We start from the raw sequence: 26672 nt of genomic DNA on the forward strand, positions 1-26672 counted from the left end.
ATCTGTTGGGGTATCCTAGCCCAGGCCTAACCGTTCCTCTACAACAAGTAGAATCATCAGTTTAACACCGAGCAGGGAGCCCACGGGCCTGCTAGGAGAACTAATGCCAGAATTCACGTGATTCCATACAAGGAAAAGATGAGGTTTCTTGTTTTTTTCATGTGCCCCCTCCAGAGACCAAATGGGTAAGGGTGGTTCCTCTGCCTCCCTAGTGCCAGGCACATGTCAGGCACTCACAGGACCATGCTAAGACGCTGCAGTGTGCCAAGCCTGGGGTGCGATGGGTGAGTATCCATCCATCAAGTGTGACTGAGGATGCTGGCAGTTCCAGCGGCAGGACTGAACCGGCCCTCAAGCCACAGATGCACCTCTCTGAAGACGAGATGGGAGCTGGGCCAGCCTGAGGAATGACAAACCCCAAGTGTCCAGGCGGGTCATTTATCTTTCCTCTGACCGGCAGGCCCCCTGGGTCTCGCAGCCCAGTACTGAACAATGATGTTCTTCTGCAGCAGAAGGGGCCCAGGGAGGTGTTGTCTGCACTGATGAGGCAGCCCCAGCCCAGGGATAGTCGATTTCCCCACAGCTGCACAGCCCACTGACAACAGAGCAGGGACTGAGCCCCGTCTCCTGATGCCTGATTCAGGCACAGACTAGCACAGTTAACTTCAACTTCCCTCACGTGACACAATTCTTTCTCCGCTTCTGGGCAGTTCTTAAGATGGAGTTGCGTAAACAACCAAGCTTTCATAGGTGGGGAAAGGACTAGGGAGGTTCCCGTCTCTCTGGGACGGAAACGGAGCTAACGTTTCTCTGAGCTTAGGATTTATAAGGCACTGAAATTAACTACAGCCGGGGGTGAGGGAGAGCAAAAAAAAAAAAAAAGGTGAGTGGTTGGACAAAATCAAGCTGATGCTCTTTTCTCTCAGCCCCACAGTGGGAATCCTCATGAAACATAACCATGGTGGCCTCCATTTCCCGCTTGGTGTGGCCCACCCCCATGCCACAGAGCAGCACCCCGATCGGGACTTAAGTGGGCTCTGACGACAAGAGGGCTGAGAGCCAAGGAGCCCAGATCTTCTAGATCCAATTCAGAGCAGAAATGACAAACACCACCTGGGTAGGGGGCCCCAGGGTGAGGGTGGAGCAGGATTCAGCCCTGAAACATCCTTACCAGGGCCACAGTCCCCTCTGGGGACCTGGGTGATGTCTGGGCTGGGGGATGGGGGGCTACAAGCCTGAGCTCAAAGAAGGAAGGGGCAGGACATCCCCAGGGATGGCAGCATGTACTTTGGAATAAGACCCAGCTTTGGCACGGCACACCTTGGCCTTCCTACCCAACTGCTGCCCTCTCGAGGTCCCAGACCTCATTCCTCCTTCCAGCGAGGAACTCCTTCGGTGGACGGAAGCAATGGTGGTGCAACTCCAGGGCATACCCTTCACCTTTCCGGCCAGCCTGAGTGCCAGGGGCCTGACACGGAGGCTTTCTGGCTCCGCGGCTGAATTCAGCAAGCACTTGGGTCAGATGCAAGGCCGAGTGGAAGCGCTGGTCATAACTGTCACTTATTCAGCACCTCCATGGTGGCATGTACTTAACTCAGGTGTCGGCAGCCTGCGGCAGGTATTGTTGCCCCCTTTCAACAGGTGAAGAGCCGGGCTCAGAGGGGTTAAGTGATTTGCCCAGAGTCACACAGCTTATGAGTGGCTGAACTGGGAAATGAACTCAGGTTAGTCTGACTCCAAAGCCCACGTCCTCTCCACTCCGCTAGGCTGCCCAGGACGCCGGGGGCAAGCTGGGGCTGTCCGGGTGGGATGTCTGGAGGGGCTTCTTGCACAAAGTGTGGATCTGGGGAAGCAGCCAAGCTTGAGTGGCAGGAGGAGGCCCCCCGGCCCTGGGGCCAGCATCCGTGCACTCATCTGTCTTGCGGGCGGCTCAGTGCCGGGCGGCCTTGCAGATCTTGTCATATACCTCGGGGAAGGCGTCCTGGCAGCCGAGCTGCTTGCGCAGCTTGTGGTACAGGGAGCCATCAAACATCTCCCAGAACTCCTCCCGGTTCATGTAGCAGTCAGCATACAGCATCTGGAAACTGCAGGGTAGAGACAGGTGTGAGAATGTGGGGAGGTGGCATCGGGGGACAGGCGGGGCAGAGGGCGCGAGAAGCCCTGTTGTCCCGAATGAGCAGCTGCTTCACAGGTCAGGAAGAACTTTCGGAGGGTTTGACTTGTTACACAGCCCCTGATGACCTAGAGGTTGTGGGAGTGCAGGACTGTTACTCCCATTTTGCAGATGGGGAACTGAGGCTGAGGGCACTGGTGTAGCCGTGGCGCAGAGCAGTAGAACTCTCTCTGCTGGGCTTCTCCCCAGCATTCAGCGTCCCCCAGGGTCAGCTCCCTGCCAGGGCCACACAGGCAGATATTTAAAGTGCATCTTGAGAAGTCTGATGGGTGCCCACGGCCTAGAAACACCCCCTCTGACCCCACAGCAGCCACCTCCACCCCCACGCTCGGCCAGCCCAGGCAGATCTGCTTTGAGTCACCATGGGTTTTCTGGAAAAGGTATAGAAATGGCATCATATGGTGTGCTTTTAATCAGTGCAATCCTTTTGGATTTTGCCCAAGTTGCTGACATCAGTGGTGGTTTCTGAGCAGTGCTCTGTCTTGGGAACTCTGTGTGGAGTTTGTAGCTGTGAATCCTTCCCCCCTTGGCTTTGCTCTTCCACCCTGGAGTAGTGGCTTCTGAAATGAGCAAAGCCTTGCCTCGCATGTGCCCAGGCAGGGGGCTGTGGGGGCGTTCACAGGGATGCAGGAAGAGGGCAAGAAGTCCTGTAAGCCCAGGTCCTTACCTGGACTTTTACCTCTAGCTTTCCCAGTTAGAGGCTGTGCGGCCAGAGTCCCTGGGTGGCCAGCCTCACTCTCAGCCCAAAGCTGGCTACCTGGTCCAGGGCACAGGCAGCCTCTCCCTGCACCCCACCCCCCGCCCCCAGCAGCACCCCCACTCACCCATGCACACTCCGGACGAACTTCTCCAGCTGTCTCATGCAGGATCTGGCCTCAAAGTGTTTCACACGCGGCTCCCCATAGGCACCGATGTCCACATAGAGCTCTGCCTCATCCCCCTTCGGGTGCACCAGGCCCGGCTGGCTGGGCAGAATGAAGGGGCACAACCAGATGGGGTAGACCTGGGGGACCAGAGAGGGGGGATGTTGGTGCTTGGTCTCCAATATGGGGCAGGCACAGGACTAGCATGCCCCTTTGCCCCCCACAAAGGGAAGTTATACAACTTCTTCCGGGACCCCTTTCTCTAGTTGCTCACATCTTCTCCCCCATCCCCCCAAGACCTGGATGATAGCACCCTAATCTAGAGGACATAGTCTGAGCAGTTCAGCCTGCTCAGTACCAGGCCCTGTGACTTCTGTCCCAACCCGGGGCTATGGCTAGGGAGGGGCACTTAACCCTTGGAAAAGCCGCGGTCCAGAGGGCAGGACTGCCCAGTCAATCACTTGGCTTGGGAAGGAGCCAGTGGAGTCCAGGAGGGATGGCCCCAGCTGGCCGCCACTCACATGGATGTCATTGTGGAAGGTGTGCAGGGCCTGCGGCAGGCACTTCATGGGCACCAGCATGTCCTGGACCACGTGGTGCTGCTCATACAGCTTGCGCAGCGTCTCTCCTTGGGTCAGCTTCAAGAGGGAGATCTTGGGAGGCACCATCCAACCAAAGAGGTAGCGAAAGATGGGATTGTTGCCAAAGGGAATGATATCCTGCAAGATGAAAGTTGGGAATGGAGAGAAGGGATCAGCAAGGGCCACTTCTCTGAGCTCTGTTTTCTTAATTATAAGATACAAGATACTAGAGGGAAGGCACTCAGCGCAGTGCCTGGAGCAAAATGAAAAGGGAGCTGTGATGGCTGCTCTGAGTGTTGAGGTCGAGGTCGGTGCTAGAACAGCAGGAATTCCAAAATATTTGAGAAACAAATACTGTTGAAGGAGAAGGATACCCAGAGAGGTCAAGCAATTTCTCTAAGGTCACACAGCAGGGACAGGTCTTACTGGGACAGGTAAGGTCTGACTCCAGTTCTGGAACCCTTTATTTAAAATGTCACTGCTCCCCAACCCTTCACACACAACAGCAAATTCCTGTCCACCTCTGAAGGCTAAGCTTGAGGATGCCACCTACGTCTAGGCAGAAGCAGCTACTTCCTGTTCCCGAGCCCTGCCCAGCGCCAGCCTGCCTGCTCTCCCACCCCTGGCTCTGGAAATGCTCCCCAGCACAGCTGTCCTTCCTCTTCCAAGCCTCCAGCCACACAGAGAGCGAGCTGTTGGAGGTACCGGGTGCCCAGCCTCCGCTCACAGGCAGTCGCCTTAGGCTAGCCCCTTGGAACGAGGGGCAGCTGAGCGGCCAGGTGAGACAGGTGGGTTAAGGAGAGCTCTTGCTTCTGCAGTCTCACTTGCACCCTGGTCCTCCTGGGAAGGTGACATGGAAGGAGACACAGGGAGAAGAGACATGCAGGGACACTTCAGAGACATGTGGGAGCTGACAGTGGCAGCCACTATCTCCATGCTGAACCGACTTTAATCCTAGCTTTCTGGAACCTACTTCAGAACCCCTTTCCCAAGCTTCCCTACAAGGTGCCTGAGATTTGTGGCAAGCTTTTGGGGCCTCGCTTCAGGCCCACCCTGTTTGGCTGGGCATTTACCCATGAGGGGCTGGGTAATTTTGGAATTGGTGTGCATAGTTTCATTGGGAAGCTACTATTGTTATTTCTCACTCTATGCGCGCTGATTTTCTTTTTCCCAGAGATTTTTTTTTTTTTTAAGATTTAAAAAAAAATTATGCATACAGAACTGGGGTACAGGCCAGAAGTGCAGGGGCGGTAGGAGAATTTACCAGAGACAGAGTGGGGAGCAGACCAAGCAAATCGATGAAGGGAGCAGCGGGCAGGTCAGGAGAGGTCTGCCACGCCATGGGGTCAGCTCCCATTGGGAACCAAATTCCATGGAAGCAGCTACAGCCAGCTTCCCAGTGCTGTGCTTTAACCCACTGTGCCATCAGGGAGGGCCCTATGCTCATTAATTCTATAAAGTTCTTTCATACCAAGTATCTGGTTTGCCTTTGTGTGAATGGATGGCCAGACCTCTTCAGTGTATGCAAATTGGGGAGCCCTGGGGGTGCCACCTCATTTAGCACTGCTGTGTTCTGATGACACCCTCTGTTCCCCACCAGCTCCTCCATCGTGCCCATTAGCTGGCAACCCTCTCACCCCTAATGGTGAAGACACAGCTCCCTGCTCACCATCTTCCTGGTCATTGCCAGTGCTTACCCGAGACACAGCCCCACCTGACAGCTCCTGGGCCCCTGAGGCCAAAGACCCTCCTTCATCAATTACCAGGGGCCCAACAGGTCAAGTACCAGGTTCTGTGCTGGGCAAGGGGGAAGCCAAGCTCCCCGAGGCAGCCATAGGACTAGTGCACGAAAGTGGGACAAAGAGATACAGAGGCAGCCCTTCAGACTAGGGGCTGGTGGCTTCCCACAGAAGCCACTGAACACAGGTGACTTCCACTCGCTGGAATTCCCTGCTCAAGAGGGAGGGACCTCTCTGCTCTCTTCTCTGTAAGAGCCAACGCATAGCATAGCTTTTACTGTTCCCTTGACTGTTTTTGGAAGCCGCACATGTGCATAGCAGAAATCCCAACAGTACAAAGATTAAGCCTTCTTTCGTTAGCCCTGACCCTACTTCATTCTGCTCCCTCGTCTGACCTCTTTCCCCTCCCCAAAGGCAACGACTATTGTGATTTGTGGACACTTTTAGAGACATAGGATGCATACACAACAGATGGGCTTTAGTAGCATCTTGTGGCCACCTGTATATCCCAGTAGCCAGTACATCAGCACATGGAGCCCTAAGCGTACACTGTCCTGCAGGAGTCCATGAACTATGGCCCCAGGACAAATCCAGCCCACCCTCTGATCTCTCAATAAAGTTTTATTAGCACAAAACCATACCCACTCATTCACCTTCTAGATCTCTCAATAAAGTTTTATTAGCACAAAACCATACCCACTCATTCACCCTCTGGATTTCTCAATAAAGTTTTATTAGCACAAAACCATACCCACTCATTCACCCTCTGGATCTCTCAATAAAGTTTTATTAGCACACAACCATACCCACTCATTCATCTACTTATTGTTTCTGGCTGCTTTCAGGGTGGAAGGGCAGGGTAGCTCCTAGATAGACAACCTCAATGCTTACTTGGTCCTTTGCAGAGGCTTGCTGACCTCTGTTCTACTGTAAGGACGCACCTTAATTCATGTTACCAGTCCTGTATCAATGGATTCAGATTATCCCGATGAATATCCTTGATCTGTCTTCACTCATTTATATGTACATCCAACTATAAATTTCTAAAGTGGAAGCTCTGTATGTACAATTTTAACGGGCACACTTCAGGAGCCAGTGCCATGGCAGACTCGCCCAGAAGAGGGAGCAGGGCGGGCCCAGTGTGTCCTGCCCCCACCGCCTCGCCAGCACAGCACGAGATGTCTGGGTCTCTGCCATTCTGATAGGTGAGAAGTGAGACTCCTCAAGTTTCCTTCCACTGCTCTTTAATTCTGAGTTGAGGCTGCATTTTTTCCCCCTCACATTTAAAAGCCATTTGCATGCCCTCCCCTTTGCTAGTCAAAAAGGCCAACCAGCCCACATTTTCCCCGGCCCACATTGCAACCTCGGAGTTCAAGTTTGCGTCCTGCCCAATGCTCTACCCCGCTCTTCACCCTGCTGCCTGAGTGACCAGGGTCCTGTGTCCCTGGCTTCCCTCCTGGCTCTTTCCCCTACACAGCCCTTGTCCTTTATCTATGTCCAGTCTGTGACTGGCTCGTCTGCTCTGCTGGGTTTCATGACAGGTCAGAGCGACCCAGCCTGGGCAGGACCCTCAACTGAGGCAGGCCCTGTGACAACAGCATTCCATACAGCAGGCCCAGCAGGGCCTGCTTGTCCTCTTACTGGTGTGACCTACTGGATCCTTGTGTGGGCCAACTACTGAGGCTGGCTGAAAGTGATGATGGACAGGGGAAGGGAAGACAGGGCTATCCAGAGTCCCTGATCTTTTCTGTCTTTCCTTACTCACCTGTAGACCCCGTGGAGTGCTGGCAGAATGTGCATGTCAGCAAGAAATGAAACCTAAACAGGTGAGTGAGTGTAGTGCAGCATTTCCAGGGGTCCTCTAAGAGCCCATTACACACGCTCTCATATTTGTATTTTAAAGCAGGTACATTCATGCTAGTCATTTAATTTTTTTAATTTTTCTTTACTTAGGACATTAAATAGCAAGTACTTCTTATGAGAGACCACAGAACTGCTACAGGGTAGCCCAGAGTGGACTGGGCCTCACCCACGCACTCACAATTCAGTTATACTGCAGGTACACACAAAAGGGTCAATAACGGGTTTAGTTACAAAAGGGGAAAGGAATAGGAAACAACCCAGGGAAAGAGAGCAGGATACAAAGTAATTGGAATACCTTAAGGCTAGGCTGAACGCACAGTCTCATGCGGTCAGGAGAGCTGCTTCCCCAGCAAAAGCGAGAGATGCAATCGCACCCTATATATTCCCCAAATGTCCCAGAATTCCTGCTAGCTCTGCCCTTGGGTCCTCACAGTTCTCTCCCTGGTACTGCTGGGAGTTGTAGTTTCCAATCACTGGAGTAGGGTGTAGGGTCCAGAAAGCTGGAGTAGGGGGTGGAGTCCATAAGACTCTGCAGAGTTCCTTTAGGACATCTTTCCTCTTAACAGAAGGAATGCCTTTAGTGCCTTTAATGTCTCTTTTTTTTCCCCTGCTTTTTGCACTGGACTCTGTAAATTAACTGATCCTGATCCCAAATATTGTTGATTGAGAGGGGGAAAGAAAGACCTGAGTCAACAGGGCGTGGCAGGTGTGACAGGAATGGACTGATTCTCTAGAAAGCTGATTCTTAAGGGTTAAGCCCCAGGCCTGGAACATTTGGTTCACTGAGGGGGCCCAGCTAGGCAGGGAGGAAATGAGGACAGAATCGCTAACAGGAAGAGGAGCTAACCTGGGAGAGAGAGAGGGGCAAAGGCATATGCTTGAAACTGCTTATCACTTTCTTTCTAGAAGTATCCTGGCTTCTGCACTTCTATTGTAAAGGATGCTGTGGAGCTCCTCCACTCAGGTGGTCCCTGCAGGAAAGTGCACATCCCCCCATTGTGGGGGTGCTGGCTGCAGACCACCAGCTAACCCCTCTCCAGCTAATTGCCCTTGGCTAAAGGCAGCTTAGTGTCCAAGGTCCTTCTGCTTCTCCAAGGGTCGTGTGTGTTGTGCCTGGCTGATGAGGTGAAGCCCAAATGGTATGGAGGCCCAGCCCAGCCAGAGCTCCCTGGGGGTCAGCTGAGGCCTTTACTGTGATTGCAACAGCTCGGCTGCTCCCTCCACCTGCCCTGCTTCCTGTCCCTCATAGCTGAGGCTCCAGAGAGTTCCCCAGAATAAACTTCCTATGTGCAAGTCTTAGCCTTAAAATATCCATCCTTGAAGATTCTTCTTTTAACTTCAGAAATTACAGGCCAGTGTTGAAAGCACAAGACCATAAGACAAACCTCACTTGATTCCTAAATCTGTGATTTAAAACCTGTCCAGATAGTCTTTGCTACTCTCTTCTCTCTAAATCACAGTGATTTTCTTGCAGCTCAGACCAGAAGCCCACTCTGGTCGCTCAGCACACAGAGTTCAAGCACTGGACACACTGTTCACCTTCCTTCCCGACACAGTGCCCTCTCTGGGTCTCTTGGAAACCAGTTCTCCCAGGTCCCCTCCTGCCCTCTGACTGTCTTCTCCTAACCTGCAGGGTGCCCCAGGGCCTGGTTCTGGGACCTTCCTTCTCCACCCTCCCTCATCTACTCCCATGGCCGCTGATGTCCACCTGGTGTGCAGCTTCCGGCCAGTCCTGGGGAAGGGCTGCCTGCTCAGCATCCCACCGATGTCTGAAAGCCATCTTGGATGCATGTGTCCGGGACCAAACTTGCAGTTTCCCTTCCCACATGCCTCTCCCACATCACCTATGGCAGTCAATGGCATCTCCAATCACCTAGTTGCTTGGGCCCCCAAACTTGGAATCACACCATGGCTAATCTGTCAGGAAATTCTTTTGGTTGGGGCCTTTCCTGTAGCACAGCACTTCGAAGCTGTCTGCAGCCACTATAGCATGAGTTTGATCCCTGGCCAGGGAGGTGACCACATGGCGCGGCAGACCTCTCCTGACTCGCCCACTGCTCCCCGCATCAGCGTACTTTGTCAATCTGCCTGTTCTGCTCCCCGCTCTGTCTCTAGTGAATCCTCTCACCCCCCACACCTCTGGCCTGTACCCCAATTCTGGTACGCATACATAACATAAATCTTAAAAAAAAAAAATTTTATTGGTTGAGTCAATCTTCACACTTACCTCTCAGATCTGATACTTCTTTCCACCTCCACTGCTATCTCCCTGGACAATAAAATCTTTCTTCTATTCTTCCATTTCTGTCCACCCTCCCATACTATCTCCACCCTCCCATCTATTCTCGAGTTCAGGGTTATTCTTAAAAAAAAAAAAAAAAAAAAAAAATCAGGTCATTAACTTTTTGTGTGTGCAAAGCCCTCTGATGACATCTTATGCTCAGAATATTAGCTCATACAATATATAAAGCTTAACGAAAAATGAATCAACAACGTAAGTATAGGAGCTGAAACCACAGTGTTCTTAGAAGAAAACACAGGACTAAATCTTCATGACCTTTAACTCAGCAATGGATTATTAGATATTACAATAAAGGCACAAGGAACAAAAGAAAAACAGATAAGCCATATGTGATCAAAACTAAAACTGTGGGCCCTCCTTGGTGGCGCAATGTGAGGCGCAGCATTGTGAGGCTCTCTGCAGCCACTGCAGCACGAGTTCAATCCCCGGCCAGGGAGGTGACCCACATGGACAGCAGACCTCTCTTGGCTCGCCCGCTGCTGCCCTCAGCAGTGTATTTCAGTGGACCTGCCTGTTCTGCTCCCCACTCTGACCCTGGTGAATCCTCTCATCCCCCACAGGTACTTCTGGCCTGTACCCTAGTTCTTATATGTATAAATAAATAAATAAATAAATTTTTTAAAAAATCTAAAAATGTGTGCACATTGAGGACATTCCCGAAGAAGTGAACAGAAAGCCTACAGAATGGGGGAAAGTATCTGCAAATCATGTATCTGTTAAGAGTCTAGAAAACTTACAACACACCCACACACAAATAAACCCAATTACAACTGTGCAAGGAGTGAACAGGCTACTCCAAACCACACAAATGGCCGACAGCATATAAACGGATGCTCGGCATCATTAGTCATTAGGGGAAATGCAAAACCATGATGAAATTCTACTTCACCCCCATTCAGACAGCTATAATTAAAAAAAAAAAAAAAAGCAACGAAACTAGCTAGTGTTGGTGACAAAGTAGAGAAACTGGAACCTTCATATACAATTGGTAAAATGTGTGTGCCATGGTGGAAGAGTTTGGCAGTTTCTCACTAAGTCAGACACTGAGTGACTGCATGACCCAGAAATGTCACTCCTACGCACATACCCAAAGAATGGCAAACTAGTACTCAAACACTTGTACATGAGTGTTCATAGCAGTGCAATGCCAACAGGTAGATCCATCCACATGTCTGCCCACAAGTGAGTGGAAAAACAAAACGTGGTGTTTCCACACAGTGAAGTATTCGCCAGCTATTTAAATGGAAATGATGGACAGCCACATATTGCTTAGCAACAGGGATACAGTTTAAGAAATATGATTTCATCCCTGTATGATTATCACAGTCCTACCTATAAACTAGACAGTATTGCTCCTGGGACCACCCCCTGGCCCTTTGTTGATTAAATGTTATTATGTGATGCATGCCTGTGCCAATATAACCTTCCACGGGAGTGGGCCTAGAAAACATGATGCTCCATGTTTTCAAACCAGACACAAAGGCCACACGTTCTATGCACCCACTGATGTATCCTATCCAGGATAGGCAAATCCATAGAGACAAGTCTGGGGGACGAGAGTGGGGGAGAAGGGTGGAGGTGGAGCAACTGCTTAATGGGGAAGGAGTTTCCTCCTGGAGTAATAACAGTGTTTGGAACTAGACAGACACGAACATTCTAAACACCACTGAATTGCAGACCTTGAAACGGCTGGTTTACATTATGTGATTTCACGTCAACCTTTAGAAAAAAGAAAAAATATAACCCTGGCAATCTGAAGCCCCGTGCTTTGGGGCCGCCTCTGCTTGGGGTGCCCTCCCCTGTAGTTCTGCCTGACTTATTCTCCTGAAGCTCAGGTCTCTGTTAACAACTCATCTCCTGAGAGGCCTTCCCTGACCCCCCTACTTGAAGCATCACTGCTCCCCAACTCTCCACACACCATAGCAACTTCTTGCACACTGCTCAAGGCCCAGTGTGCTGGTGACCTCTGGCCCTCGGCAGAACTAGCCACTTCCTGTCCCAGAGCCCTACACAGAGCCCATCTGTCTGCTTGGCCAGGCTTCAGTTCCGGGTGAGTGTTCCCCCAAAGTACCTGACACAGAGCCCCATTCCCTGGCACAGATGTTCAATGAGAGCCTGCTGCTAAGGGAAGATGGTGGATTCCCTTAAAAGGAAACCGACAGCATCTCCTTGAGGGTGTTCCAGTATCCTAGGCCTTGTCCCTGAAGGGAGAGTGTGGCTGCCATGTTACCATCCTGGTTCCCTGCCCGGCCGGCTTGGAGGAGCCAGGGCTATTGAGAAACATGAGCCTCACCTGGAGCTCCCAGAAGATGCTGCGCGTGTGCCGGTGGTAGTAATGTCTCAGGGGAATGTATTCCAGGCCCTCTCGGTTTGTCTTCAGGTAGTTCTCCACGTGCTTGAAGAACCACGGCTTGTAGTAATTGCCAATGCTATTCAGCTGAAATGACAGAGGGCACCGTGTCAGCCACAGACAAGGCGGAATGACGTCAGGGTGTAACGGCGATACCCACTTCTCTTCAGCACTCCTGGCCTTTTCAGAGCTCTCTCCTGTCTATTATTGCTTATGAGACTCTGAAAGCCTGGTGAGGTTAAGCACAGCAGGGATTCACTAGCAGAGAGCGCAGAAGCTCAAAGAGGTTAAGTGGTGTGTCCAGGACCCAACAGCTCATTCCTGACCGCTGTCTAGAGAGCGCAGCAACCTCATTTTAGACCGCGCCTGCTTCCCGAGGACAGACCCCAAGGCTGGGTGTGGAAGGGCATCTCCACAATGCGTGCTCCAGGCAGGGGCGTTGCTCCCACAGAGCCCAGATGTCTCCTCTTCACTGGATGGAGCTGACAGCACTAATTAACTGGGACACTCTCTCTGCTGCCCCAGGCTAAACCCACAACCATCTGGGCTCAGCACTGCCTCCCCGCTCCCCGGCAGCCACCCGCGGGCGTCCACATGCCTCCCCAGCGCCACCTGCAAGTGCAAGGTGTCCTGGGATGATTTAGCTTCTCTGGGTTTCAGCTTCCTTAACTGCAAAAGGAATCTGGGCAGGTGCTTTCAGGACAAAGCACAGAGGCTGCCTGGTGGGGCGGCAGGGGCAAGAAGCTGGCTCAGTCACCCACTAGCTGCGTGACCTCATCTCTCCAGAATGTTTCTCTACCTGCACACGGTAGTGAACTTGTATCCTTTGTGTAAGTTTTGTTGTGCCTATTAGATATTACACCCACACCCAGGCCCTGTCAGACCAGCTGCTTAAGGGGAGTGGGCATGTTTTATGGGGCAGGTAACATCATACCCATTGGGCCCTGGGAAGGGTTAGGAAGTCCTGGAGGAGACGAGAAACGTAGCCAGGGACCATCCAGGAGGGAAACAGAAGCAGAGGCAAAGCGAGTGAACCTGGGAAGGGGCGTGGAGAATAATCATGACCACACGCTCGGTGCCTGTGCACAGGCCAGGCCCACCAGCCAGTCAGTTCTCCAGCCCCTCTACCTTGCATGGCTACCTCACTGATGAAGAAACTGAGAACCATCAAGGTCCAACAGATCACCTGAAGCCACAGGCTGGCAAGAGGCAGGACATAAAGACTCAAACCATACCACGCTGCAAACCAAGCCAGGGCCAGATGGCAGACACCTGGCGTGCTCTGGAATGTGGGCATTATTAAAAACAAACAAACAGAAAATGTTTTTCTGATTCCAAAAGCAACATAAACTCTATGAAACTTAAAACACTATAGAAATATGTAATTAGGAAAAGAGAAAGTCCACTTGCCTCAGCCTTGAGGGGATCAAAAGTTGGCTTATATTCAGTAGGTTTTATTTTCTGGGTACAGACACACAGATTTAGAAAATTAGGACCATCCTGTGTGGACTATTTGCCAGCTTGCTTTTCCCACTTAGAACACACGAGGCCGGCCTGTGTCCTGTCACTCAGCCTCTCTGTGGCTCATCTCTGTACAGGCAATAGGGACACCTGGCTGACCCACTGGACTGGCTGGGAAGACTGAAAACTAAAAAGTGCCCCACTCGTAGTGGGGACACACTGTTCTTGGACCCACACTGGCCTTTCACCCCTTCCTACCCCTACCCTGGTGCCAGGCAACCTCCATCTCTGGCTTCCAACCCTTGCTGCCTAGCTGGGTACAGGCCCACTGTGCTGGCAGGTCGCTGCACAGAGGACAGGGGCCATGATGTGCCAGGAACTGGAGCTTAAGAGCCTGTTTGTCCAAGCCAGTTTCAGTGTGGGTAGCGTGGGACAGGGCAAAAGACACTACAGGCTGGCTTGGCCTGCCGAGCAGGAATATAGCAACCTGATCTAAACCCAGGTGGGGCCTGGCCACACACCTCTTTGGCACCAGCTGCATAATGAAATCAAGACTTCATCAAGGTACCTGATGCTCCAGGCCTTACAGTCCATCTCGCTATAGGTGCTGTCCAAGTTCCAGTTCAGTACTTAGCTAGCCAACTACTTCCTCTCTCTGGGCTATCCTATAAAAGAAGGGTGGGCTGCCTCCCTGCAGGGCCAGTGAGCCTGCCCTGAGTGTCCGCTTCTCTGATTCCCAAGCAGCCTTAAACTAGAAGCAGTTCTCCTCAAACAAAAGAGCATGGTCTCCTTGGAGGAGAAGCATGTTCAAACATCTCCAAAGGGCATGACTTCCTCTGCCTAGTTGTAACCTGGAAAGGGATCTAGAGCAGCAGATGACAGAATAGTAGTGGGTCTGGTGTTGCCTTTGACCCCCCCTTCCTCAGTTTATCGCTCCCGGCAGCCTCTAGGGCAGTGTCTCAGAGAAGCTGGTGTTACAGGGCACCCCAGTATGAACTGGGCTTGCCTGTCTGTGGGGCCTCATCCGCGCGCTTAAAATTCAGACACACACAAAAGGGTCAATAATGGGTTTATTTACAAAACGGGAAAAGAAAAGGAGACAACCCAGGGAAAGAGAGAAGGATGCAAAATAACTGGAATATCTTGCTGGCTCGGCTGACTTGAAGCCCTAGTAACAAACTAACTGAAAGCCCTGAGTCACGTGGTCCTGAGCACCGTTTCCCAAGCAAAAGCTGTAGAAAATGGCGCCCTATTTATCCTCCAAAGTCCCAGAATGCCTGCTTAGCTCCACCCTTGGGTCCTCACAGTTGTCTCCCTGGTACTGCTGGGAGTTGTAGTTTCCAATCACTGGAGTAGGGGGTTAAGTCCAGAAAGCTGGAGGTGGGGCTGGAGTCCACAAAACTCTGCAGAGTTCCTTTCGGACATCCTTCCCCTTAACACTGGTACGGCTCTGGCCTAGACATCTTGGTCAGGTCAAAGGTGCTGAGTGACCCACACTGACCAGGCTGGGCCGGTGTAAAGCTGAGCCGGGGCCCTTGGACTAAATGCTCTGCCTTCCCACTCCTGCTCCAGGATCCCATCCCCCATGCTGCACAGGGCCCCACAGGGAACGGGGCTCCAACCATGCTTGTGGATGAGGCCAAGTTCTCAAGGTTGGAAGGTAGACAGAGATCACTAAAGCAGGAGTCAAAGACCCAAGTTTAAAACTGCCTGAGCTAGCTGTGTCTTCAAAGCAGTCCCTTTCTCTCCCATTCCCTTTGGAGAAGGGACTGCACCAGATGATTTTCAAGTGCTTTCCAGTTCTAAAATATTTTAGGTATGTGGGTATTGAAGCATCTTAAGAGTACATGGGGCCTCCCTGGTGGCGCAACGGGTTAGCCACTTGAGGCTAGCTGCAGCTACTTCAGCACAAGTTCAGTCCCTGGCCAGCGGGGTGGCCCACAAGGTGCAGCAGACCTCTCCTGTCTCCCCTGCTGCTCCCCTCTGCAGTGTACTTCGTCAGTCTGCCTGTTCTGCTCCCCACTCTGTCTCCGGTGAATCTTCTTACCCCCTACACTTCTGGCCTGTACCCAGTTCTGTATGCATAAATAAATAAATCTTAAAAAAAAAAAAAAAAAGAGTACCTATCCTTTGATCTGCTCATTCTACTTAAGATATTAGTCAAATCATAACAAAAGATACTCACTGCTACACTAATTAGAATCATGAAAAACTGGAAGCAATTTGAAATTTCAATTATGGGGCACTGATTTAGTCAGGATGGACTTTCACTTAATGCCCCTGTTCCAGTCATTTTGACAGTTTAGAAAACACAGTGGCCGCAAAGTGAAGAGCTCATCACAATACAAAGAAAAGAGAAATGTGAACAGAGGATCACAACTGAAGACCAAGAGACTGAAAAACCGCACAAGGATATGTTCAACCTTGTAATTAACCCGAGAATCGCAAAATAATACGAGACACTATTTTTAACCCTATCAGATGGGCAAAAATGAAAGAGCAATTCTATCTGGTGTTGGCAGGGACACGGGAAAGGGCATCTCACCACCCTGCAGTGCCCACAGCACAGCTTTCTTAGAGGCCCCTTGGGGACTGCTGTCAGCACAGGCACCTCCACATCTTGTGGCCGCTCCCGTGAAATGTCACAATAGAGTTGAATGTTTTGGTTTCTCAGTGCATAGTTTACACTTTACTGAATCCAAGAAGTGTGTAAATGGGACCCAGAGGTAAGAAGTGAGCGTTTGCTGTTAGAAAGATGGCACCAGCAGACCTGTTCAATGCAGGGCTGCCATCATCTCCTATTTGTAAAGAAAAAGGCGGCATCTGCAGAGTGCAATGAAGAGGAACTTAAAGGAAACTGAAAGGAGCTACCCCTGTATTTAATGTGCTCAAGCCCTTAGGACGGCAATTCCATTTTTCTGGTTTGAAACCTTTAGAGGCCACAGATAGACATAAGAGAATCTTCAACGTGATCTTGCTTGTAAGAGCAAAATATTTATGTAATATAATTGCTCCTCAGTAAGCAATGAGGTTAATTATTTACATGCAAAATTGTATTCTATGGAATGAAATGAGGGCTCGGCCACACACCCATAACCACAGACACAGGCCGTGACGAATGCACACCATTCCGAGGGGGTGTGCTTACTCCAGGAGGGAGGGGTAGGGCGGGGAATGTGCTTTAGCTTTTCCTGTCTATAATTCAACATATGTATCCATAATTCAATGTATGACACTCACTTTTGTGATTTAGAAACTTTAAAGAAACATCTAAGTACTGCACCAGCAGAGGGGAAATAAATAGACTGATCACCCAACACAGCTGGCTCTGCTTTGTGGTTTTAAGTCGTCTTCTCTTAGTACTTGTCTACAACTCTCTCAGGCTCATGTAATAAGGACAAATCCTTTCTAAATGGAGGGAAAACCTATTACAAATTGCACAGTGTGTGTTGTAGGAGGGGCAATCTGGATTCTGAAGCATCAAATGAATGCATCAAATCTTGGCTGCACAGTTCTGAAGCTCAAAGGGTCTCTTGGACTCCATCTCCTCATCTACAAGATGGGGTTGTGAGGCTCAAAGATCACACCTAGCAAGTCACGCAGGTGGAAAGGTGGAGGCAGAGTAAAGGGGTGCTTCCATCCCGGCCTACGGGAGCTCTGATGAGAAGATCCTCGGGCCCGAGGCCCAAGTGAGCTGACCCAGGACACAGCATTAACAGGGTAGCTGCAGGATGGGGGCGGGGCTGTGGCTCCACCCACACACCCAGGCGTCCTCCTCCCTGGACCTTTTCCAGGGCAGCTGCTGCCCCGCCTACCTTGCTGGGTTCTGCCTCATCCGTCAGGACCCCAGTCATGATGACAGCCTCATCCAGGGAGTAGAGCAGCCCTTCCACGAAGTGGTTCTCCAGCCGCTGGGACTCGCGGGTGAACGTGTCACAGATAGCCTCCAGGCCTCTCACGGGCTCAAACCGCAGCTTGACGTACTTCTTGGCAGGGATGATGCGAATCTCGGCGGCCACCAGGAAGCCCAGGGTCCCACAGGACCAGGGCACAGCATAGAACAGGTCTGAATTTTCCGACTGTGAGGGAGTGGACACATGCCAACAACTTGAATTCTGGACCCCACGTTACTACACATGGTCAACAGAGGCAAGAGGAACCAGGCTAAACTCCTGTTCTATCACCTTCTCGTGTAAACTCCAAGAAGGAACTTTGCAAACTGTACTTTCTGGACCTCAGTTTTCCCTCCGCAACTTCTGCATGACATTTGACCTTCCATTGCCCTCTATCAGGGATGCCCGCAGAGAGTGACTCTTCCTCCACTGGGCAACCCCTGGCCTACTCACGGTGAGGCCACAAGCCCACTGCCCACAGACCCAAAATGGGGCACTGAAGGTCAGGGTTGAAGGGGACACTGAAATGCCTCCTTCTCGGTTATTACCTACCCACAATCACAAAGCCTTCCCACCCATTAGCTGTGGATGGGCCCTCCACACCCAACATAGCCTAACGAGAGCAGAAGCACTCCCACCTGAACAGGTAAGGAAACAAGGTGCTCAGAGGGGACATGGCTCAGCCAAGGCTCTCCAGAAGTCAGTGCAGTGATGCCAAGACCTACCCCCACCCGGCATTTAACTGCAACACCTCATCTGGCTCTCCAAACCTGCTTCAAATGCTCATTTTCTTCTTCTGGTATTTGTCTGGGAAACAGACAGCTGACTTTCCATCTGGCCATTTAAATTCAGATTCTTTTATTATAATCAAGCTCCTTGTGAAAAGGAATGGGGTACAGCTGGGCTAGGGGGTGGACTAGGGAAGCTCTGCAGGACAGAAACCTCCAGAACAGCAGAAGTGAGCCAAGTTAGTACCTATGGGCACCCCCACATGGGGTGTCTGTCAGATGGCAGCAGTAATAACCAGGTGCCTGCCTGTGTCCAGACCTATGCTAGAAGCTTCTCCCAAGCATCTAGTTTTCCTCCTGACAACATTTGTCAGAGAAGGGAATTACTTCACAAATATTTGTCTTTTTTCTCTGCTAGCAATAAAGAGGTTAGAAGGCAGTGCCCAGACAAACATATAGGTAAACGTGCTGAATTGACATGACTCCTGAAAGGGGTCACTCTTGCCCAAGGCCTGCCTTGGACTCTTCCATGAGATTGGCTTCTCTGGGGGGGTCTCTCTGAATATCCACTGCTAATGGAAAGGTCTGTGCCCCTCATTCTGGGGACCTCTTAGATTTGCTGGGAGAGAGCTGAGCTTATGTGGTTTCAATCCCATCCCACTCTTTAGGAAAATGTACCCAGTAGAAGTGTCTTTCATTTATCCAAAAAAGTTCCTTAGAGTATGTGACATTGAGCTCTGATGCTGAGACTCCAATATGCTGCAATGAATGGCTAATTAGGGACACCGAATTAGGAGCCCGTAACCTGGGCTTGAATTGCTACTATGTTGATCACCTTGGGAAAGTACATTCACTAACTGTAAAATGTGGCTAATAATAGTACCTGTCTCTAAAGTTGTTGAAGAATTAATTAAATACTTTAATATACATAAAGACTGGGCCTGAGCCCACAGCCTGGGCTTACAGACCAATTTGGATACAGACCCAAGCTCAACAAACTGTATTGGAAATGAAGCGTCCCTGGGAGCCACCTCCCCAACCCCAGAGGTCTAGATGCCCAGGGTCAGCTGGTGGGACAGTCCTGGTCTCTGAGCTCACCGGTGTGCACCGCACAAAGCTGCCATCAGCCAGGACCAGCTCGTAGGCAGTGCAGATATGTTGGAACAGGCCATACTTGTGGGATGATGATTCGATGCCTGTGCCCATGATCAAACCCCCTGCAGAGACACACATGTTAGCCACGTAGAGTTGCAGGGCAAGTATGGAGAGGACAGGGTAAAAGGAACTTCAGTTGAGCTATGGAAGCTACCAGCATGAAGGAGACATAAGTGAGCTGTCCTGTCTCTGGATCTAGAGAGGAGAGGGTAAGAACTTAAATGTGTTTCGATTTGTGCTTGAGGGCTTGCTCAAAGGAGGGGGATGGTAGGAGACCTCCATCAGGACGCTCATGCCCTTACCTCTGGCCAGACCCAACCTATGAACTCATTTGGAGGGACCTTAATGACAAGGTGGGGGGAAGGTGGTTCAATCTGTGGTGGGAATTGTGTTCTGTGGGAACAGTTTAAAGGAACAAAAAAGGCTTTGTGAACCATGAGTTCCACAAAAGGAATGACAGACTACATTTATTTTGTGTGTTCCTGAGGACAGAACCACAGCAAAGGATACAGGTCACAGGGAAGCAGATTGGAGCCTGAGATGACAAAGTGCTATCTCACAATGTGAGCGACTCAGAGATAGATGGTGGCAGTGGACACCCTCTCTTTGAAGTTGGGCAAGTAGAGACAAGGTAACTTCTATCACAGATGGGATGGGGCGACTCCTGATCTAGACAGGAAGTGGGCCAAGGTGCCTTGATCCCAGGATTGACTAAGTCCTTACCCACTGTGAGGTCATCCAGCTCCGGCAGCACAGGCAGAGTCCAGCCAATAGAGGTCAGCAGGGCAGTTACCTGACCCATGGTCACCAAGGGCTCCACACGGACAATCTGTTGACATAAACAGAGACACCCTGGATCATAGCAGACTTCCGGGTCCAAAAGAGGCTTTTTTGCACAAGCCTTTCTGATGAAGAGGGCAGATAGCCCTCCATGGCCTGTACAGCCCTTTACTAGAACATTCTACTGCTTTTTATTATAGCAAATGGGTCTTCTGGCCTTGGGGTTGCCTAGTGTTTAAACTTACCCTTTCATGTATCTTTACATTTACTTTACTTTCCCTCTAGATTATAGGGGGGAAGATACTCATGTACTTGAAAGAAACAGCATATAATCATCTATTCATCCATACTTTTTTCAGAATTATCAATGTTTAATACCAGAGTATTTACTCTCAGTCTTTTTCCATGCCTATCTGTATAATTATTTTTATGTTTAACACAAATAGCAACGCATGTACATATTTTTCTTGTTTTTTAAAATTTAAAACTTATGATGACTATCACCTCTTGTCATTAAATGTTGGGAAACACAATTTGTAATGGACATATTAATATGCCATCATGTGAACTTGTGCTGCTAGCCAAGATAAAACAACAGGAAACAGGAAAAAACGCAGACAAAATACATAAAACAGGAGTTTTTAACAGAGAGGAGGATATCAGGTAGTGAAATAAATGATCACTGAGAGAGAGGGAGACAGGTAACAAACCAGGTGAGCTCTGTAAATGCGCCAGCTAGCTGCCTGGAGTTAAGGGAGAAAGGGAAGGGAGGTCAGGTACAGCCCAGTGGACTTTGACTTGAGAGCCAGAGGATCAAGGTGATAGAATTGCAGAACAGAGTACTGGAGAGAAGAACATTACACAAAGAGAAAACTCTGATCAGTGCACACACACGAGGTGATTTGCATACCAAGCATGCAAAGAGAAAGGAAAATGTGATCCATAATGAAGAGGAAAATGTTTTGATAAAGCAGGCAGAAAATTATTTCAGGTATTAAAATTAGAAAACAAGGACATAAATCACTATTACTATTTTCCTTATGTTCAAAGAATTGCGTAGAGATTAATTAGATAGTAAAAAAAACAGTATCAAACTTTTAGAAATGAAAACTAACATCTGAAATGAAAAATGTACTGGCTGGGATTGATAGAAAATTAGACCCTGCAGAAGAAAAGAACAGTAAATTAAAAATGAACAGTTTATCAGAGAGCTGATCTGTGGAACAACTTCAGGGGTCTGATGGCAAGACCAGGACAGAACACAGAGGCACCATGTTCTTCCCCATAACTTGCCCTTCACATCTCTTCCATCTGGATATTCTCAAAGGAAAGAAAGGAGGGAGACAGAAAAAAAAATAGTTGAAGAAATAAAGACTGAATTTTCCAAATTTGATCAAAATTTACAATGAAAGCCAAGTACCTGTATTATGAAGAAAACAATCCCGAATCATTTCACAATAAAATTACTCAAAACTAGCATAAAGAGAAAATCTTAAAAGTAGTCAGAGGACAAAAAAGACACATTATATACAGAGGAACAAAGGTAAGATATTTGGAAACCATACTAAGAAGGAGACAGTGCAGCATTTTTAAAGTACTGGAAAAAACTATCAACCTGCAATTCCATACCAAGTGAAAATATTTTTCAAATATGCATACAACACAACCTTTAGGGTGGCTATTATCAAAAAAAAAAAAAAAAAAAGGAAAGAATAAATCCATAGTCACAGAGATTTCAATATCCCTCTTTCAATATAAAGTTCATAAGGAAATAGAAGCCTTGAAAAACACTACCAACCAACTTGACTTAGTTAACATTTATAGAACACACCACTATCAAGCAGCAGAATACACATTTTTAAAAATGCTTGGAACATTTAGCAAGGTAGACCATATTTTGGGTCATAATGTAAATTTCAATACATAGAAAAACAGTCTAATCATACAAAGTATGTTTTCTGACTACAAGTGAATTTTCCAAAATCATGTGTCAAAGTTTGGAAGCTAAAATATTTCTAAGTAACCTGCATGTCAAAGCAGATATCAAAAAGGAAACCAGAAAGTATTTTGAGCTGAATGAAAATAAAAGTTTACACATCAAAATTTGTGGGGTGGCTCTAAAACAGTGTTAATGGGCAAATCTTTAGCACTAAATATCTGTATTAGAAAAATGACTTAAGTCAACTACCTCAGCTTCTTGCTTAAAACACTAGAAAAAGAAGAGTAAAATTAAACCCAAAATAATAAAAGGAAATCACAAATTTCAAAGAAGAAATCAATGAAGTAGAAAACAAAAAATAGGGGGAAGAAAATCAACGAAACCAAAGTTAACTCTTTGAGATCAATATAACTTATTACCATCTAGCCAGACTGATCAGAACAAAAGCAGATAAAATCCCCAACATTGATGAAAGATATGACAGTGCTACAGATGTTCAAAGAACAGTAAGGGAACATGATGAATAACTTTATACAACTTAGAGAAATGGACAAATATGTTTAGATGTAAATTACCAAAACTCACCAAGAAACAAAAAAACCTACAGTGTCCTTCATCTACTTTAAAAATTTTAATCTATAGCTAAAAACTTGCTTTCAAAGAAAACTCCAGGCCTACATTATTTCATTGGTTAATTCCACTAATTACCGAGTAAAGACATTATACATAAACTCATTCAGGAAAATGAGGAATACTGGACAGCTCATTCTTAAGAACTTACAATTATAAAATCATCGTGAGCAAGACAATGCAGTATTGGAATTATGGATGCAAACAGGTCAACAGGATAGAATAGTCCAGAAAAAGACCCATGTGTATGGATGGACAGCTGCTTTTCAAAAAAGATGGACAGGCAGTTCAGTGGGGGTGGGGGGTGGGGGAGGGGAATCATCCTTTCAACAAAAGAGTGGTGAAACAGCACCATGCCAAAATAATTTTGGTGACCCACAGCTCACATCATATGCAAAAATTAAATGAACTACAATCTTAAATGTAAAACCTAAACCTATAATAATTCTAGAAGAAAACATAGGAAAGAACCTTTGTAACAGATTAGGCAAGCTTCCTTACAAAAGACATCAAAAGCACTACTTGTAAAAGAAGAAATTAATAAACTGGATGTCATCAAAATCAAAAACTTCTAGATTTCAAAAGATGATTCAAAGCCTGGGAGGAAATATTTGCAAATCCAACAACTGATGACAGACTTGTTTCTGATATATAAGAAGGAAACAACCCCCCTTCGCCCACAAAATCTTGGCAAAAGATTTATACAGAAGTGCCACCTGAGGTGACATACCAATGGCACCCATGCACAGGAAGAGTCAACCAACCTCTTTCACAGGCCTGAGGCTCTGGAGGACGGCAGTGCAGAGCTGAGCCCTCTGGGATGGGCAGACCGCTGATCCTCACCACCATGTGACTGCCTTTGACCCCCACGCGTCTCCTACACCAGGGGCAGGGCCCGCTCACTCACAGAACCAGAAGCAGCATGCTCTCACCTGCTTCTTGGTGTCCACCTCCAGAATGTCCATCAGGTTGATCATGATGTTCTTGTGTGTCTTCTTGTACTTCCCGACACGCAGTGAGACGGTAAGCCAGCCAGGGCGCCCTGTGCACATGAAGGTCTTGCTGCCCTGCTCCTTCCATTCCCGTACCTGTGACCACAGACAAAGGCTGAGCTCAGAGAACTGCTTTCAGGAGAGGGGGCTGAGACCTCAGCCTTTACTCGTCATAAACATTTATTGAGCTCTGCTTCCTTCCAGGCACTGGCCTTCCCTCTGGAATCTCCCAGGCTATGAGATTGACAGAAAAGTTGAATTGTTGCCACAGTGTAAAGCAGAATGAAGAGCTAGAACACAGGATGAGAGTACTGGGGAAACATTAACCCTAACTGGGATCTTCAGGATAGGATTTGTAATGGTGATAACAGCAATCATATAAATGCTAACCAACCACTGGGTGAGTCCACTGTGCCAGGCACCTGTTGTACACACTCTTATTTAATTCTCACAGTAACCCTAGGAGGTTGGGGTCACCAGTCCCCTTGGCCAGTAAGAAAACTGAGAGGCAGTAAGATAACTGCTCAAGATCACACAATACTGAAGGGCAGAGCCCAGATTCACAGCCTCAGTCACCACTTAAGGAGATGGCTTCCTGAGGATGAAGTCAACTCAGAAGAAAGCAGAGACAGAGATGGCGGATGGAGATGGGCGTGGATCCTTATCAGTCGTGCCTGAACCAGTTTTACTCCTAGATATTTTTTTTAGGACCTGAGTCAATAAAACCCCTTTTGGCTCAAGTTGAGTCTGACTTGAATTTCTATCACTTGCAACCAGGAATCCTAGAGAAGACCACGCTGAGCTGATGAGGCAAACAGGTCAATAAGGGGAAAAACTTTTCTACTTTCAGAGGGCCAACTGCCATGTGAAGTAGAAGAGGGCATTCCTGTGGGTAGCAGGTGAAAGGACAAGAGAATGGATTCTCGGCTCTCCCTGGTGGCTTATCGGGTTAAAGCAAAGCACTGTGAAGCTCTCTGAAGCCACTGCAGCAACCAGTTTGATCCCAGATGAGGGGCCTGACCCACAGAGCACAGCAGACCTTTCCTGACCTTTCCGCTACTCCCCTCAACAGTGTATTTCAGTCAATCTGCCTGTTTTGTTCCCCACTCTGTCTTTGGTGAATCCTCTCACCACAACCCCCCCCCTACAAACCTCTGGCCTGTACTCCAGTTCTGTAAGCATATGTCAATAAATCTTTTAAAAAGAGAGAAAGGAACCTTCCAAACAGGCCCTTATCCCCGCCCCACTCTATAGTCCCAGATATGACGTAAGTTCAGAGGTGTGGGGGATGGATTAGGGTTACCACATTCAAGTTGGATGGTGGGTCCCAGGAAGTTTATGTGGAAGCCATGAAGCCTGCTATATTGGTTGGATCATGATGGGCGTCAACCAAGATTTTGGTTGGGGAGTAAATGTATTAGAAAGTCATCTTTGTGACTTTGTGTCAGCCAAAACGGGAAGGGAAGAACCCAGAAAAAGGGCAACTCACCAGGTAATTATTGCAAAGCAGATGTGAGGCAACAGAACCAAATCAACAAGGCGATGGAAAGGGATGGGGAAGAAATGTCGGCATTCAGACTGAAATCAAGCTGACCTGGGTTCCTACCTATTTAATAGCGCCATCAACTTGGACACATGATTTGCAATGGATTCAAGACCTAGCAGGGCTGCTGTGAGGATTAGAAATAGCCATTAGTGGCACAAGTTGTGGCACATGGAAGGTCCAGGGCCATGGGCTGGTCTGTCGGAGGCCCTTGTCGTCCTGTCCACAGTGAGCCCTTTGGTGCAGCTTAGGCAAATAATTATTCACTGGTTCAGTGGGTCAGAACTGAATCAGACAACAGCACCTGCCTTCAAGGAACCCACACTCTGATGGGGAATACAAGCATGTACAGAAAGAATCTGAAATCATGGAAAGAGCTGGCATGTACAGTTGGGGAGGCAGAGTCTAGAGCTGTGACTGTGACCAGCAAAGCCCAGGGCTGTCAAGAGCAAGGCACTCCCAGACGCTGCACTCTCCCAGCGCCCCCTCCCCCAGGGCTGCACTACCCCCAGGGATGACTCTCAGCATCCATCTTCATGCTCTTTCTTGGAGCACCCACCACGGTGCAAACAGAACATGGAGGCTGCTACACCTGTGGTGAGGGTGGCTGGCAGGAAACAGAATCTCTTTGCAACCTGATGCCTGTCAGCGAGAAGCAGGAGGAGGGGCAGAGGGAGTCAGAGAAAATACCTAAGCTGCCCGTGCCAGCCCTAGACTGGAGAGAGGGCTCTGCTCTGAGCCTCTGAGCCGCGGCACGGGCATGGGTTCTGTGGGGCTGACGCCGGGTTGTGGAGAGTTACTGCGAGGTGGGTCCTTGCCTTGCCCACAGGGAGCAGCCAGCCTGGTGCAGACGCTGGCCGTTACCTTTTCACCTTTCCAAACAGCTCCCTGCAGCTAGACTAAACTCCAAACTCAGTCTCTCCCTCACCCCAGCTCCAAACTGAGTTGCCAACCTTCTCCCCCGCTGGACCTCACACCACACTCTGCACCTGACAAAGCTCCCCCACTCGTTTCCTCTACTTTTCTCTCTAGGTCCAGCTCCACCTCCCGGAAACCCTCCGTCCTCGGCGATCGCCAGGGTCTGGCGGCAGCTACCGCTCACCTTCCCCTCAGCCCGCGATTCTTTATACCCATCCCGACAGCCCACCGGCTCTGCACCCAGCCGGCACTCCACAAACATCCGGGCAATGCTGTGTTCCCTCAACGCTTCTGCTTACTCGGTTCCCTCTCCGGGAAGCCCTCTCCCCATCCCTCCTCCGTTTAGTGCAATCCCCACCAAAGCCACCTCTTCCGTGATCTCGCCGCCCCTCCACCCCCAGCAGTGCGCACCCCTCAGCGCTTCGCGCACCGCTAAGAACGCACACCGCCCGGCGCGCGGCACCCCGCGCGAGCGTGCTCACCTGCTTCTGGATGTCCCGTACGCGCTGCTCGTGCAGCCTCGGGGCGCTGCTCAGCTTGAACACCACCCAGGCGCGCACGTAGTAGTAGATGTCGAAGATGAGCGAGAGCGGCAAGAGGAAGAGGCACACGAACACCCACCGTTGGTGGATGAGCACGAACTCCAGCCCCTTCACGCGGACCCAGAGCAAGAAGAGCAGCGCGCACACCGCTAGCGACACGGCGGGCTCCATGGTGGAGCCAGCGGCGCGCCGCGCTGGGGAGGGGGTGCCGGCTCACGCC

The 26672-nt window shown here is 49.4% G+C and overlaps 1 protein-coding gene across 1 annotated transcript; it reads right to left on the reverse strand.

Annotated features, from left to right (window-relative positions):
* Window positions 1-3: 3 nt before the first annotated feature.
* DHCR24 (24-dehydrocholesterol reductase) lies at window positions 4-26665 on the reverse strand. Its single transcript, XM_004679042.2, has 9 exons — window positions 26393-26665; window positions 23390-23545; window positions 19832-19937; window positions 19052-19170; window positions 17148-17411; window positions 11815-11958; window positions 3558-3755; window positions 2998-3176; window positions 4-2084 (listed from the first exon to the last, which is right to left on the reverse strand). The coding sequence occupies exons 1-9, from the start codon at window positions 26621-26623 to the stop codon at window positions 1931-1933; spliced, it is 1551 nt and encodes a 516-aa protein (XP_004679099.1). The 5' UTR covers window positions 26624-26665; the 3' UTR covers window positions 4-1930.
* Between the last annotated feature and the right edge of the window lie 7 nt (window positions 26666-26672).

Source organism: Condylura cristata, unplaced genomic scaffold (assembly GCF_000260355.1).
Source record: "Condylura cristata isolate star-nosed mole 26May11 unplaced genomic scaffold, ConCri1.0 scaffold00008, whole genome shotgun sequence".
Taxonomy (NCBI): domain Eukaryota; kingdom Metazoa; phylum Chordata; class Mammalia; order Eulipotyphla; family Talpidae; genus Condylura; species Condylura cristata.

Excerpts from the sequence above, each read along its gene's own strand:
- DHCR24 (XM_004679042.2), bottom strand. The coding sequence starts at position 26,623 with ATGGAGCCCGCCGTGTCGCTAGCGGTGTGCGCGCTGCTCTTCTTGCTC. Across the intron at positions 11,959-17,147 it reads ATGAGGCAGAACCCAGCAAG|CTGAATAGCATTGGCAATTA; the intron begins GTAGGCGGGGCA and ends CTGTCATTTCAG. Across the intron at positions 3,177-3,557 it reads CCTTCCACAATGACATCCAT|GTCTACCCCATCTGGTTGTG; the intron begins GTGAGTGGCGGC and ends CTGGTCCCCCAG.